Raw genomic sequence first — 14,825 nt, forward strand, 5'->3', positions numbered from 1 at the left:
TCAAATTAACTATTAACCCAGAATCTTTTTTTTTTTTTAATGTTATGCTCAGAGTATCTCATGACTTGAAATGTTCCTTAACTGGGTGTTTGGGCTACATTTATATCTACACTGCCTTCTAATTATGTATGTATTTGTCTGGAAGGATTTATTAGACCTAAACTATTGCATGTCTCCTCCTATTCTGTTTCTGGTGTTGATTAACCTGTTCCTTCATTTTCAAAGTCACTCTAAGTTCTATTCTGTATCTCCCCAATGTTTGCAACTGCTCAACTTTTTGTCTTTGTTTTCAAAGGGAACACTTCCATATTCATCATCTCAGTCAATGATGGTTATCAAACTACACTAAGCTCAAGGCTGATTGATGCATACTACCACTTCATATATTCCCCCTCAATTTCTCACATTGCTGATGAGTCATTTAGAAACCACTGACTCAACACTAGCAAAACTTGGGGATATATTGCTCTGGTTCTTGAAAATTCATGACTTCTTAAAAAAGAAATACAAAAAATAACAGCAGTAACATTCACAAGAAAAGTAGACTCCTAGCAAGCAGCCCTAGTAATCCTTACCTGCTGGACAGAACCAAATCAACTGGGCAGCTAGTAACTACTACTTTTTTTTTTTTTGAGATGGAGTTTCACTCTGTCACCCAGGCTGGAATGCAGTGGCACAATCTTGCCTCACTGCAATCTCTACCTCCCAGGTTCAAGCGATTCTCGTACCTCAGCCTCCCAAGCAGCTGGGATTACAGAGGCATGCCACCACACCTGGTTAATTTTTGTACTTTTAGTAGATATGGGGTTTCACCATGTTGGCCAGGCTGGTCTCAAACTCCTGACCTCAAGTAATCCGCCTGCCTCAGCCTCCCAAAGTGCTGGGATTACAGGTGTGAGCCACTGCGCCTGGTGTTACTACTTCTTACTTCAGGGTAGGGGCAACTTTAGTCTTGGCTATCTGGCTATTGCTCACAGCACAGCCTTTCACAGATTTAAGCAGAGCTATTTTGCTCTTAATTTAGACATAATGTAATAAGTTTAATTATCAAGTTTCCTAGATCATCTGAGTAGAAATACACAAAAAGCAAGTTGGAGCAAAAGAAACAAACTCACAGTAGTTAAGTAGCAACAGCTGACAATATGAAAGGACAACAGAGGAAAGCAGAGAATAAACGTACGAATCTAAAAAAGCAAAGCAGCCCGAGGTCCGTTAACATAAGAGCAGCTGTAATCCTGTAGCCCTTGTGCTGAGTACCAGGAGAGAAAAGAAAATATTTGGAGAAATAATGGCAGAAAACTTTCCAATTTTATTAGAAAGCAATAACCTATACATCCAAGAAGCTTAATGAATGCTCTGGAAAAAAAGCAAAGATGCCCACAAGCAGATACTTTATAGTATAAATACTGAAAGTCAAAGACAAGGAGAAGTTTTAAAATCAGCAAGAGAAAAACAGTGCATCATTTACAAAGGCACTTCAATAAGATTTAAGATTAACACCTTACTTCTCATCAGAAACCATGGAAGCCAGAAGGCAATGGGAAAACATTTCATATGCTCAAAGAAAAAAGTAGGCAACCAAGAATCTTATATACAGTAAAGCTATCTTTCAAAAGCAAAGATGAAATAAATACTTTCCCAGATAAGCAAAACTGAGAATTTGTTAGCAGACTCATTTTACAATACTAAACGAAGTTCTTCAGGCTGAAATCAAGTGACCCTACAGAAATATGAATCTACAGGAACAAACAACATTGATAATTGTGTAATGATAAATGCATATTTTTCCTCCTTTAATTGATTTAAAAAAGCAATTTCAAATAATATGTATATAATGGATTGTTGGGCCTATATAACATATAGAAATGTAATGTATGTGTAGTATAATAGCACATAGGAAGTGAGTAAAAACAAAGCTGTAATGGGCTAAGGAAATGACTGCAGATGGTAAAGTAGTAACTATAACAATGCATTGTTGAGTTTTTAACATTAATATATTATGTAGGCATTGCCTAAAAAGTACTTTAGACCTGTTACTCAGTGAGGGTAAGTTTCAGATATTATTATCCTATTCATTACACTCCCTACCAAAACAAAACACAAAATTCAATATTGCTCACCCAAATAAAGGAATCCTCCCCTCCTCCAGCTACTTTTATTTGCTGCTCTGATAGCCAGGCTAAAAACACATTTGAGAATTACTTCTCCTTTATCTATTCTTGAGTCTTATGATTTCAGAAGTCCAGAAGCCAGTTTCTGACAGTGAAAACCAGGAGACAGCAAAGAAATAGGTTTCCCCCCTTCTTTTCTACCATAAAAAATAACACACCAACATAAAAGATACCTTTCTAAGTAGGTCAAGGAAAAAAACTCACCCATAATCCTATTGCCTCAACACAATCATTTGTTTCATTGTATTTATTTCCTTCTGCTTTTATTCCATAGACACTTACATTTTATTTTACAGAGGTGTAATCATTTATACTCTCTTTTTCATTTAGGATTACACTGAATACTTTAGCAAGTTTAATTATCATTTTTGACAGCACCAGATATATTTAGGGATATATAAACTATTTTCTTTTGTCTCCCTCCCTTCTGCCCATTCTATTTCCCAGGGATGGGCCTTGAAGGCTTGGAGCCCAGACTTCTAGACTTAAAAGAGCTCAAAAAGTAGCAGATTCTCACTTTGGTGAAGTAATATAGATGGTCTCTGACTTTACCAAAGTTATTAGGTGTTCAAATAGAAACACAAGTTTCATTTAAGATTCATAACATGAGAATGTTAATTATAAGTTTTGATTTATAGTCTATGAATTCACCATACATAGTGCCCCTATATTCGTAAACCTACCTGCTACTCTACTTCTTTTCTTCTTCAAAAACCAGAAGACTGAATCTACTTCAATATACTGCCTTAAGTAGTTGTTTTAGAGGGAAAAGAAATCCAAATTTTGAATTAATCAAGTACTACAGTGGCTGAAACCTGCATTTTATTAGGAGATAAAAATTATCTAAAAACAGCATTTCCCCATTTTCCTAATATAACGTCATTTTTTAAAGCACACTATTAAAACTTTTTTCTAAAAGTGTCATATTATGCAAATTTAGTACACGGCCTACAAGAGGAAACAGAGGGAGTAAAATAGTTTCATGTCCATCTGGCTTCATACGAAAAAGCCAGTTTAACAGCTTTCAGCTCACTGACATTTGTTAAGACCTTTGTACTTTCCCTAAAAAAAGAAAAAGAAAAACACACAACTCTAATGCCAAGTGGGTCATTTCCAGCATAGAGGTGTTTGCTTCCTTCCTTAGCATTACTCATTCAACTATTCAGTCAGAGGCATAATCCATTTAGAGATACGATAGACAAATGTCTTCTCCATTCTGCAAGCTCAAACTCAAAGCCTAATTACAAGTATCGTAAGCATAAATTGTTACTTTTTTGGTTACTGGACATTTGGGGTGCACATTATCAGAATGCAACGTTATCATGTTTGAATAAATTACCTATTTTAAAACAAAGCAACAAGCTAAAAGCTAATTCGTAATAACTATATTGATACTTTTTTCAATGCAATTGCTTATTCTGTGTGTTACAATTTATAGTAAATCAGCTTCTGAAGTAAACACTTGTTTATTCATGTGTCTGTGGCTACCATCCTCACTAGGTTTCAACATAACTAAATAACTGTAACTGTGCCTAGTAAAATGAATTAGTATTAAATTCTTTAAATAATCATTAACTTGAGAATTAATTGGCACAATCTACCAATTTACTACTCAATGAATAACTAGCTGACAAGGAGGAACCTACCCATTAAAAAAATACAATTGTGACTAACATTGGAGAGCAAATAAGTTTATGTCATATAATTTGAAAGGATCATTGGTATATTAATCCAGTTAAGTTTGGTAAAGAGAAGATAATGGAATACATAGTACCGTCGTTGAAAACTGTAGACCTTGAGAAAATCACTTCCCTTCTTTATGTTTCTGCACCTGTAAAATAAAGGGATTAGGCTATATCATCTCTGCAGTTTTCATGATCTGAGTTTATGTGGCTTTCCATAACTGTTTATGAAAAATCACTCTCAAGATTTTGTCATGTATGTCTAAATGCAAGAATACCACTATTTACATGGTAATTGCTGTCAGTCTACAATTTCTAAAATTCATTTTATAATTATTTTTGCAGAGACAGGGTCTCATTCCATTGGAGTGCATTGGCACAATCAGTTCACCGCAGCCTTCCAGTCTTGGACTCGAGTGGTCCTCCCACCTCAGACTCTTAAGTAGCTGGGATTACAGGCTTGAGCCACCTCTCCCTGCTTAAAATTCATTTTCACTTATGAAGCTCTCTTAAAGTGAACACTACCTATATATTTATAGAAATCACCGAGAAAAAAAAAATCTATGGTATATATTCATGTAGGATACAGAACTGGTAAATTTGTGTAAGAAACCTGGAAAAGTATGAAGATGACAAACTAGTTCATAATAGTTCTTCTTCATCATTCTTTTTTGTACTTGGAGGATATGGCACGAGACCAAGGATTTATGTTACTATCGAAATTGCACTATGTTAGTATGTACAAAAGCCAAATATCAAAACAAACAAACTGGGACCATTTTAGTCATCAGTTAAGGCTAAAAACTGATATGAGCCATTACATGTGAGTAGGGCTGAAATTTTCACATTACATTAGAAATGTAAGGGATATTATTATTCAATTAGTTCCATTAATTTCTAGTGAGAAAACTGAGGTCCAGAAGTAACTTGCCCAATGTTGCAGATCTAATCACTGTTAGCTGACAAGAGGCCCAGATCTGACTGCCAATTTAATTCTACATCATACTGTCTTCTAAAAACCATAGGTAAGCTCTCAGGAGTAAGTAGGGGAAATCAAAATGGAATACAAAGTCTCAAACGACCTTACACACAGTACATCTAGTTCGACTTTTCATTTAAATCTGGAATTTCTTCTGTGACACCTATGACAGATGTCATTCAGCTTCTGCTCTGTCTCTAGTGATAAGATACTCATTAATGCTTAGGAAGCAATCCCTTTCCTTTATGGACAAATAGCCATAAAGTTATTTCTCATACTGAGCTTTAATCTGGTATTGTGTAATTTTCAGCCAGTCCTGCTCTGAGAGCCAGATAGAATACATTGTACATGCCTCTCAAATATTTGAAGGTAGCTATTACTCCTTAGTCACATCTTTCAGCTGGTTTGGGAGTTTCAGTTTACGGTACCTTTTCCAACTTGGCAAATACCTCAGGATTTGCTCTAATTTGTAAATATCCTTTCACTGCATCCTGGAATAACATTAGTAATGTAAATGTGGTTTGAACAGCACTTTGTGTATCATTTTCCCATGATGTATTTTTCACCACTCTAAAATTAGATCAGTTTCTACACAACTGACTTACACGTTATTTCCAGCAAGCGAAAATCTCCAGATTTTTTCTTCTATACTCTTGACAGGTGCTGTTTCCTTTTTCTATCAATGGCCTATTTGTTTCTAGGATAAAGACTAGGGTTCACGATGCCATCTGTAATTGTGTTCCTAATTAGCAGCCTCATGCATAGGCCAAACTTTCTTTTTTTTTTTTTTTTTTTTGAGACAGAGTCTCGCTCTGTCACCCAGGCTGGAGTGCAGTGGTGCGATCTCGGCTCACTGCAACCTCCACCTCCCAGGTTCAAGTGATTCTCCTGCCTCAGCCTCCCAAGTAGCTGGGACTACAGGCGTGTGCCACCACGCCCAGTTAACTTTTTGTGTTTTTAGTAGAGAAAGGGTTTCACCGTGTTAGCCAGGATGGTCTCGATCTCCTGACCTCGTGATCCACCTGCCTCAGCCTCCCAAAGTACTGGGATTACAGACATGAGCCACCGCCCCTGGCCCAGTCTTCATATTTAACTGCACCTTCCTTCCTCTAGGCTTCCATATATTATTCATTCCCCTCTGCTAGGAATGTTTCCCCTGGGTCACCCAGGTCTACCCAATTCTTAGTTATCCTTCAAAACTTAGCTGAAATACCACTTCTCTGGGGGACTCTTCCTTGCCCTGCTCCCTATGTTTCCTTCCCAAAAGTACCTTTTACCTGTTACAATACCTTACAAATCTCCTTTAGCCCTTATCAAAATAGTAATATTTGTGCAATGAGGTGCCTGTCTCCTTAGCTATACCATGAAATCTATGAGGACACAGTCTGTCTTTACCTAGCACAGGTTTTTGCATGATTTATACATTCAGTAACTGTCTTTTGAATGAACGAACACTGAATGAATAGGATCAATATTTAGACTTCCCCAGGTAATCAAAGAAAACATTTAGCTAAGCCCTGGGTTGTATGCTGTACAAAGAAGAAACTGTATAGGTTACAAGACAATCTTGAGAAAGAAAGACCTCTCCAAAAAAGTGATGATATAATTTAAAAAATTTTCAAACTATGTCCTATAAAAACGAAGGGTAATTTTTTTTCACTCTTTCTAGTGTGGGGGTGGGGAGCATGGAAAAAGGCAAATAAGCACAGGTCAGTGGTATATTTGTTGTTTTACTGTTAATTTGACACATCTGAACCAAAGCATTCACAATACTTGATATACTTTGAAGAGAGTCATATACTATAGTCTTAAACATAACCACGGAACGAGCAGAACAATTAAAACTACATAAGGCCTTAAAATATATCCACAGTGTGTATTATTTCCATATTCATTCATTTACAAATTAGACTACATACCATTAATTTTATTTTTATTTTTCATTGTTTTATTCAGACAGGGTTCATTCAAGGAAAGGCAATTTAGTTTTTGTATGTGTGAGCTTTATTTTTTTACTATATTGGTTAATATAAAAGTTATGAATTAAACGTATTCTTATCTCCTATACCCAGGAGTGAATCCATGAAATTCTCAGATAGTAATCCAAAACAATAGGTCCTATTTTTAAAAATAGCTAAAGTGGGCCAGGCGCAGTGGCTCACGCCTGTAATTCCGACACTTTGGGAGGCTGAGGGCAGATCATGAGGTCAGGAGTTCAAGACCAGCCTGATCAACATGGCAAAACCCTGTCTCTACTAAAAATACAAAAATTAGCCAGGCGTGGTGGCAAGCATCTGTAATACCAGCTACTCAGGAGGCTGAGGCAGGAGAATCACTTGATCCCGGGAGGCAGAGGTTGCAGTGAGCCGAGATTGCGCCACTGCACTCCAGCCTCAGTGACACAGCAAGACTCCATCTCAAAAAATGAAAAAAATAGCCAAAGTGAAAAGGGATCTGATAGCCAGTCTGTTAGTGGTCTTTAAGATCAACTCATGGACTTTCGGGATTTCATACAATGAAGACTACTGCAATTCTATGAAGACTATGAGATCAGTCAAAATTTAAAACATCGCATACAAAATCATTCTTGAAATCTCTAAATGCCTTTTAAATAACCAGCATGAAAATTTTAAGTAGTTGCCTCACAGTACCAAACTTAGAAGTCAAAACTAGTTAAAATTCAGTGCTATCATGACTTCTCATTTACAAGGTAACTCATTGGTAAATTAATAGATGGCATAAAAATTAAGATTTACATCTTTTTTAAAGGATAAATGTATGTAATCAGAGAAAATTCAATGTATTTTACAATAATATAACTTTAAACCTCTCTCCCTGTACAACAGGGTTTAGGTTAATTCTAGTGAACTTGCATGGTTTTAAATCTCTTTTACAGTTCATTCTATTATGAGTACTTAAATTGCTTTAGATACATAGCTTTTTTCAAAATATTACAGTTGTATTCCAGGATAAGATTTAATATATTGAGATGTTTTAAAAATATTTATAAATTTGTTTCTAGTATGCAAAAGCATTTGGCAATACTTTTACAGCATTTGATTTTATAGAATTAAAATCTCATACAGTACTCATCTTGATGTTAAAAAAAAATTCACAGAAAAAATATAAATTACACAGCCTGACTGCATGGTACTGTTATTTCCAGTTTTTAGTTCTGGTAATTAAAACCTTCATTAAGTCTGTTAACAAATCATTACCTGTACATTTATGAAGGCAACTGACATGATTTGCAAACAAAACCTTCAGGTTTTATGTTATTTACCAAAGAGTGCAGTTCAGCAAGAAAGGAAAACCCAGTAGCAAATTTACAGAATATTTTACAAATTTACCAGTTCCTGTGACACAAACTGTTTCAACCTTTCAAGATACTGTCCATAAAGTTCCACATCATTGTGACCTGCTCCTTCAACCCAGAGAGGCTCCACAGGTCTTTGGCAACGTTCAAACAATGCGAGGCCATGTGAAAAGTCAATGACTTCATCTTCAGTCCCATGAATTATTAATACTGGAGAGGTTATCTTAGAGATTTTGTCAATGCTGCAGGGAAAAAGGAAGGGGGAAAAATGCAATAAATTAACTATGTAAAGGAACATATTCTTGTGCTATATCAGACAGATAATTCAAATATGAGAATTGTATGAATCAGTTCAGAAGGTAAGAATGTCTCCTGAATTTCCAGTAAGATTCAAAAATTGCCTTTTACATACTCCCTACCTTAAGATTATCTGAAGAAGTTATTTTCATGCACTTGTTTTGATGGTTTTGCTGGAATCACTCAATGCTCTTGTCACTCTACTGTACCTTTCTACAGTGTTGACTTTTGGCACAGAGAAACTTAGGTGTCCAGAAGAAGAGAAAACTTAAGAACCATTTCAAGTATGCGCTAATTTCACTTTCTGCACTCACTATATTCTTTCTCCTAGTCTCCTACTAAAATGACAGCAAAATGTTTTATGTTTTTGTTCTTGTTTGAGGATAAAGATACAAAAACAAGGAGAATGTACTAAAATATAATAAAATGTTGGAGCTGGAAAGAAGATTAATGTGTGAAACAATTTATTAAAAGAAGAAAACACAATTTTAGGCAGATAGATGGTAAAGTGATGAACGAAACCAATTTATACAACAGAATACCCCAGAAAGCTAAGGAATTACCATGGTGATGATGGGGGTGATTGAAATATACAGGATTTTTGCAAAGTCTGTGTAAGAAAGTTAGCCTCCCCTTCCCAGTTCCTTTTGCCTGTTCATATACCCAGAAACTGCCTGCCCCCAAGACTGGAATGTCTGTGAACTAGAAGACTGCCAGAGTTTAGAACAGAGGTATCATAGAGACAACAGAAACATATACATTTACATACTGGCTACTATGAACCCATTTTCCCTATGTGGCTCCCAGAATGCTGGTAGTCAGGCCACTGTCCTCCAGGAGGGACTTTTAAGAGAGTCTTCTTTGGGCCGGGTGCGGTGGCTCACTCCTGTAATCTCAGCATTTTGGGAGGCCGTAGCGGGTGGATCACCTGAGGTCAGGAGTTCGAGACCAGCCTGATCAACATGGTGAAACCCCGTCTCTACTAAAAATACAAAAAAAAAAAAAAAAAAATTAGCCAGGCATGATGGCGCGTGCCTGTAATCCCAGCTACTCGCGAGGCTGAGGCAGGAGAATCACTTGAACCCTGGAGGCAGAGGTTGCAGTGAGCCAAGATCGCACCATTGTACTCCAGCCTGGGTGTCGCAGCGAGACTCTGTCTCAGAAAAAAAAAAAAAAAAAAGAAAGAAAGAAAGAGCCTTCTTTGGAGATTATTATCAGATCAGCCCTTTAGTTGATCTGCTAAATCTTGATTGTCTGCTTATATGTAAGAGTAAAGAGTTGATCAGCTCCTTTACTTACATATAAGCAGGCGACCAAGAATTATCAGACATGAGAGGAGAACACTTCAAATAACACAGGAATCAAAACAAACACTTTTTTAAAAGGCAACTTGGAGGACACAGAAACTACACAGACAATTCTTTTTAAGAATCTTTAGAGAAAGGTATTATAATAAACATAAAATGAAAATGGAATGTTGACAATGAAAAAACCATCAATGAAATAATCTAAGGCTGCATTTGGTAAGAATAAATACTTGGGTTTACTATCTGTTGTCAGAAAGATGTTCAGCGGTAGAGGAATTAAAACTTGAATAAAAAATAAAAAGAAGTATATTATCTTTTTCAAACAGTTTATTTTTATTTTTTGAGACAGGGTCTCGCTCTGTCGCCCAGGCTGAAGTGCAGTGGCACCATCTTGGCTCACTGCCATCTCTGTCTCCCAGGTTCAAGGGATTCTCATGCCTCAGCCTCTCGAGTAGCTGGGATTACAGGCACGCATCACCATGCCTGGCTAATTTTTGTAATTTTGGTGGAGACGGGGTTTCACCATGTTGGCCAGGCTGGTCTCGAACTCTTGGCCTCAAGTGATCCACCCGCCATGGCCTCCAAAAGTGCTGGGACTACAGGCGTGAACCACTGCGCCTGGCCAAACAGTTTATTTTTAGTGTTGCTCTCTGTTGGTGCACCAGAAATGAAAGAGGGAGCTAGATGGAGACATAAGTTGACAACAACACTGATATGGGGATACTCAGATACATCCCTATCATTTTTACCATTCAGCTAGACAGAGGCAGTATAATGCCTATACCCACATTACCTGAAACAAAAACAAACCCAAAACAAAATAAAAACTCAAACATGCCCACAGCTTGCCCTTGTGATAAGATCATGTGTTCACATACTTTCCCTACTAAAGTGATCCATTACTGGCTAATGATGAAAATTCTGTGTTTTTAAAATAATTCTTGAACCATGTGATGACTTTGCCTTTGGCCCATCGGCCATTCACAAAATAAATCCTTTGTATTGCTGCCAATTGGAGAAAGGAGAGAAAACTAAAATTTGCCAACTTATTTCTTGTCTTCTCCTTGAGAAAAATAGGCCATTAATTTTTTCCAACTATGAAGAGTAGGTGGGAACTACCTCCTGTCTTGAGAAGCATGAAGCAAAAGTAGCTACTTTCCTTTCAAATACATCTAAGTATGTTTGCAGGTTTTGTGGCAGCAATACTTACTAATCTAGTTAATTTAAGATTCAACTTTTTTTCAATTCACTTCTTTTGTAAGTTAGATATCATTAATCAGATATTTACTCATTTTAGCCTCTACCTGTTCTTCTCTAACATCAAGTGTCTCACTGGATGGCACTATCCATTAGCACCTCAGGGCAGAAACATGGTAGTCATGTTCAAGTTTTTCTCTTTAGCATCCTACACCCAGTCTGATACTCAGTTCTGTCAAATTTACGTTTCAAATTAATTCCCTTGTCTCCAATACTAGTGCCACCACCTGAGGTGTAAGGCCCTCAGCAATTTTCATCTGGATTACTACTCCTCAAACATTTCAGCCTTCTGACTGGTCACCTGCTAATACCCTCTTTACAAATTAATTTTTCATAATTTCTACGTGCTAATATATATAAAATGAAGTTTACGGTTGAGTGAACTGTGTCATGAATACTTTAAATGATGAAAAAATTCCCAAGTTTCTTGGAATTTAACTATTTTGAATATTGCTACTTACTTTGGGAATGCATCAAAACAGTAGGTCTTCTTGGTATCAGGAAAGGCAACTCGCATTCCCGAAGTCAGAGGAGAATGAAGAATAACAGCAGCACTCTCATATCGAGCAGCAAGATCCACAGACGGTACTGTCCCTATACTTTGGCCATATATAATCACATTTTCAGGGCGAATGCCATATCTACAAAGTTCAGACGTTAAAAACAAAAACCAAAAAAGTTGGAGTGGTATGAAATGTTCCATCATTCCAAAGGATTTGATCTTAGAATAAGACAATGTCAACTAATCCATTTTTTAAACTTAAGTTTCTTAGCTATTAAATACTGTTAGTTTTAACGTTACAATAAAGTCTGTATCATCAGTTTATTTCATGTGTTTCTCTACTTCATCTTTTGGAAGAATAATTGCTGAGGTATTTTAAGATTTCAATCTTAAGAAATAAATTTATTAAATAATTTATTACACTATAATATTTCAACCTAGCATACTGCTGACTAAACTTGGGGCATATCACTAATATTTTAATGAACTGATGTTGAATGAATAGGTCATATTTATTTTCCGTTCAATGTAACAAAAGTTATTTATTTCTCCACACATCAAGAGTGGCTCATTTTAATTTCCAAAATTGGTCATATTGATGAACTGTTACATATAGTTATGGTATGAAATGAATATATGTATGGTTTTAGTAAAGGGCAAATTATGATTTTACGATTTTTCTTAAAATTTATCTTCGCTTAGTTGTAGAAATGGACTAATGGCTGAAAAGATAAAAAAGAATTCCAAACACCACATGGTCCAATCATTTATGAATAGACTTTACGCTAAAATTACAAGGTACTATTTTAATCCCTTTAAAATGGCCACAGGTTTAAATAGATGAAAACTCATTGACTCAATAAATATTTATCGGGTACCTAGTATGTTCAAGGAACTGCTTGCTACTTGTCTACAGTATAATCATCCCAAATGTAAACTACTGCAAGTGTAAGCGCAGTGCTACCTGAGCTAATGAATGTGGGGTTAAAGGTTATAGTGACATTAAATACACCTTTCCACTTAGAAGGCAGACAGCAGTCACTCTGGCAGCTAAGAACATAACAGCTTCTTTTGGAAATCTTTTGCAAAGGTAAAATATCTTTCTAAGAATCTGGATATTCACCAGGAAAGAGCGAGGGAAACTGTCCGTGTGTTCTCTTCCAGGGGCATAATACTATTTCAACTATACAGGTAGTAACACAGCTCTCCCCATATAGTTTCTTCAAGTCAGTACTACACAAGCATTTGTATAGGACACAGAAAGTGGGGCTCTGTCTACTTGAAATTGACTCTAAATATTAGCAAACTCAGAAAAGCTTTTTTCTTTACAACAGACCTAGTTGCACATATTTCATACGAATGAAGAAATTAGGAGAATGAACATTTGCAGCATAACCACAGTTCTTGAGGCTGCATTGTTGCTGTCAGCTGAATATCAGCATTGTTGGTGGCAATCATGAAATTTGGGCTACAGCTAGCAATGACAATGCTCAAGGATAGAGTCGCAGAGGTAGCTGACAATTAAGCATGAGGGGACTCACAAGAGTAACAACTGCCTAACAGTATGAGCTAGAAAGGAGTTTAGAGACCATCTAATCTAGAGTCCAGCTGCCTAATGAGCAGATCTTCAAAGTCACCAGTAGGTGACAGCTCTATAATTAGAACCCAGGTATACTGACTCCCAGTTCAGTGTTTTTTACCTCTGAAGCACACAGATGAGGAACTCAAGGACTTTGTGGGAAAGGTGCATAGTGAATGCCAGGCCCCGAGTTTCTTTTGGTCCATCAGAAGGTCAGAAATTGGAATTATTATGGATATCCAATTTTCCCAAAAAGGACATTCAAATAATAATTATTTAAGTTCATTATTTATTTTCTCTCTCCTGGTTACTTAAGTCCTAACTTTTAATCAGGCAAATAAAATAAAAGGCATGTATTCTAATTACACACATTTCATTAGATGACAGAATTCCAGAACTGGAAAAGATCTTGGGGATCATTTAATTCAATCTCTTCATTAAACAGATAAGGAAACACAGGCGCAGAGAAGTAATATTTCCTAAAGTACCTACACTTATGAAACTCCTCCAACTATATTTTGGTTTCAACATGAAAGAAAACAGAGGTCTAAAATTCTAAAATATAAGTGCTAAAATAGTATGTGGGATTATTGATGAAATCTGCCCATTCCTCATTAACACTGGCTATCAAATATGTTAAAAAAATTAAGGCTGAAAATCATTTTTGAAAGTTTTCTTCAAATTGATAAATGCCAAGATTAAAAAAAAAAAGAAAAAAACAGTAAAGTTGACCACTTAAAAAATGGGATTTTTTCATACAGACACAGAACACTGAACTGAATACTAACATGTTTTGTTTGAGTAAAGTGACCCTTTTGTGTTACTGGGAAGCACTAATAATGAAGGCTGGCTATCAGTTTTAACTTAGCACCCTTTAAAACTTCATTATTCCACTGAAGTTAAACTTTAAAAGTGTGAACCTTATCACTCAATAAAGCTATTTTTTAAATTATACTTTCTTATAGTTGTTATAAGTTATTCAACTGGCTGACTCTAAAAGTGGGCACTCAGTTTCTGTTTGTTTTAAGGCTTGATGGAACTGATATCAATATATGTAAAAAAGATTTTTATTTAAAGCAGTTTTTAATTTATCAATTAAACAATAACTTTACCATCCCCCATCAACTCTTTACCTACTACTTGCCATCTTTTTTTCCTTATTCCCCGTATTTATGTTTTTATATAATTTCAATTGATTTTAAGAATCCCTTTTATGTAGAACTTCGCTATGACAGCATAACTTTATTACATTTCTTTGGAGGGAAAAATAGTTTTAAAGATATTTTTAATATCTTTAATAATATTAACTACTTTATTATTAAAATTGAGGAAATTTTTCCTGACTAAATGAAATCTTTAATATTTAAACATTAAATTAGAAACAGTAAGTTTTCTTTATATCCTATAGCTTCAGTCTAAAACATCCTGGAAGTCAGATATTTTATTTTCATATAATATAAAGAATAGCCTATATTAAGGCATCTGTTTATTGTACACTAACCTGACTAGTAATACACTGAAGTCTACCAAATTGTGATTTTTTTTTCAAGAAAAATGTTTAGGTATCTTGGTGACTAGAAAAGATTAATGCAATTTCTAGTTGCCCAAAATGTATGCTGCTATAATCAAAGAATAACTGACATAGTAAGAAAATTTTATTAAACAATTTATCATAACATTAAAACTTCTTTTTTTTTTAAACAGAGTCTTACTCTGTCACCTGGGCTTGAGTGCA

General features: G+C 35.7%; 1 protein-coding gene across 4 annotated transcripts in view; it reads right to left on the reverse strand.

Moving 5' to 3' along the window:
* Positions 1-3,846: 3,846 nt before the first annotated feature.
* Positions 3,847-14,825, reverse strand: part of ABHD17B (abhydrolase domain containing 17B, depalmitoylase) — a 49,055-nt gene continuing 38,076 nt past the window's right edge. For 3 of the 4 annotated variants that reach the window (XM_004048121.5, XM_055350783.1, XM_063696451.1), the window contains 3 exons: positions 11,471-11,650; positions 8,183-8,390; positions 3,847-4,002 (listed from right to left, as the gene is read on the reverse strand). In XM_004048121.5, the coding sequence (XP_004048169.1) occupies positions 3,976-4,002; positions 8,183-8,390; positions 11,471-11,650 (415 nt within the window). In that variant the 3' untranslated portion in view covers positions 3,847-3,975. Of the gene's footprint in view, positions 4,003-6,542; positions 8,391-11,470; positions 11,651-14,825 lie in introns of those variants that run through there. The other variant, XM_063696452.1, reaches the window with a different exon arrangement.

Source organism: Gorilla gorilla, chromosome 13, assembly GCF_029281585.2.
Source record: "Gorilla gorilla gorilla isolate KB3781 chromosome 13, NHGRI_mGorGor1-v2.1_pri, whole genome shotgun sequence".
Classification (NCBI taxonomy): Eukaryota; Metazoa; Chordata; class Mammalia; order Primates; family Hominidae; genus Gorilla; species Gorilla gorilla.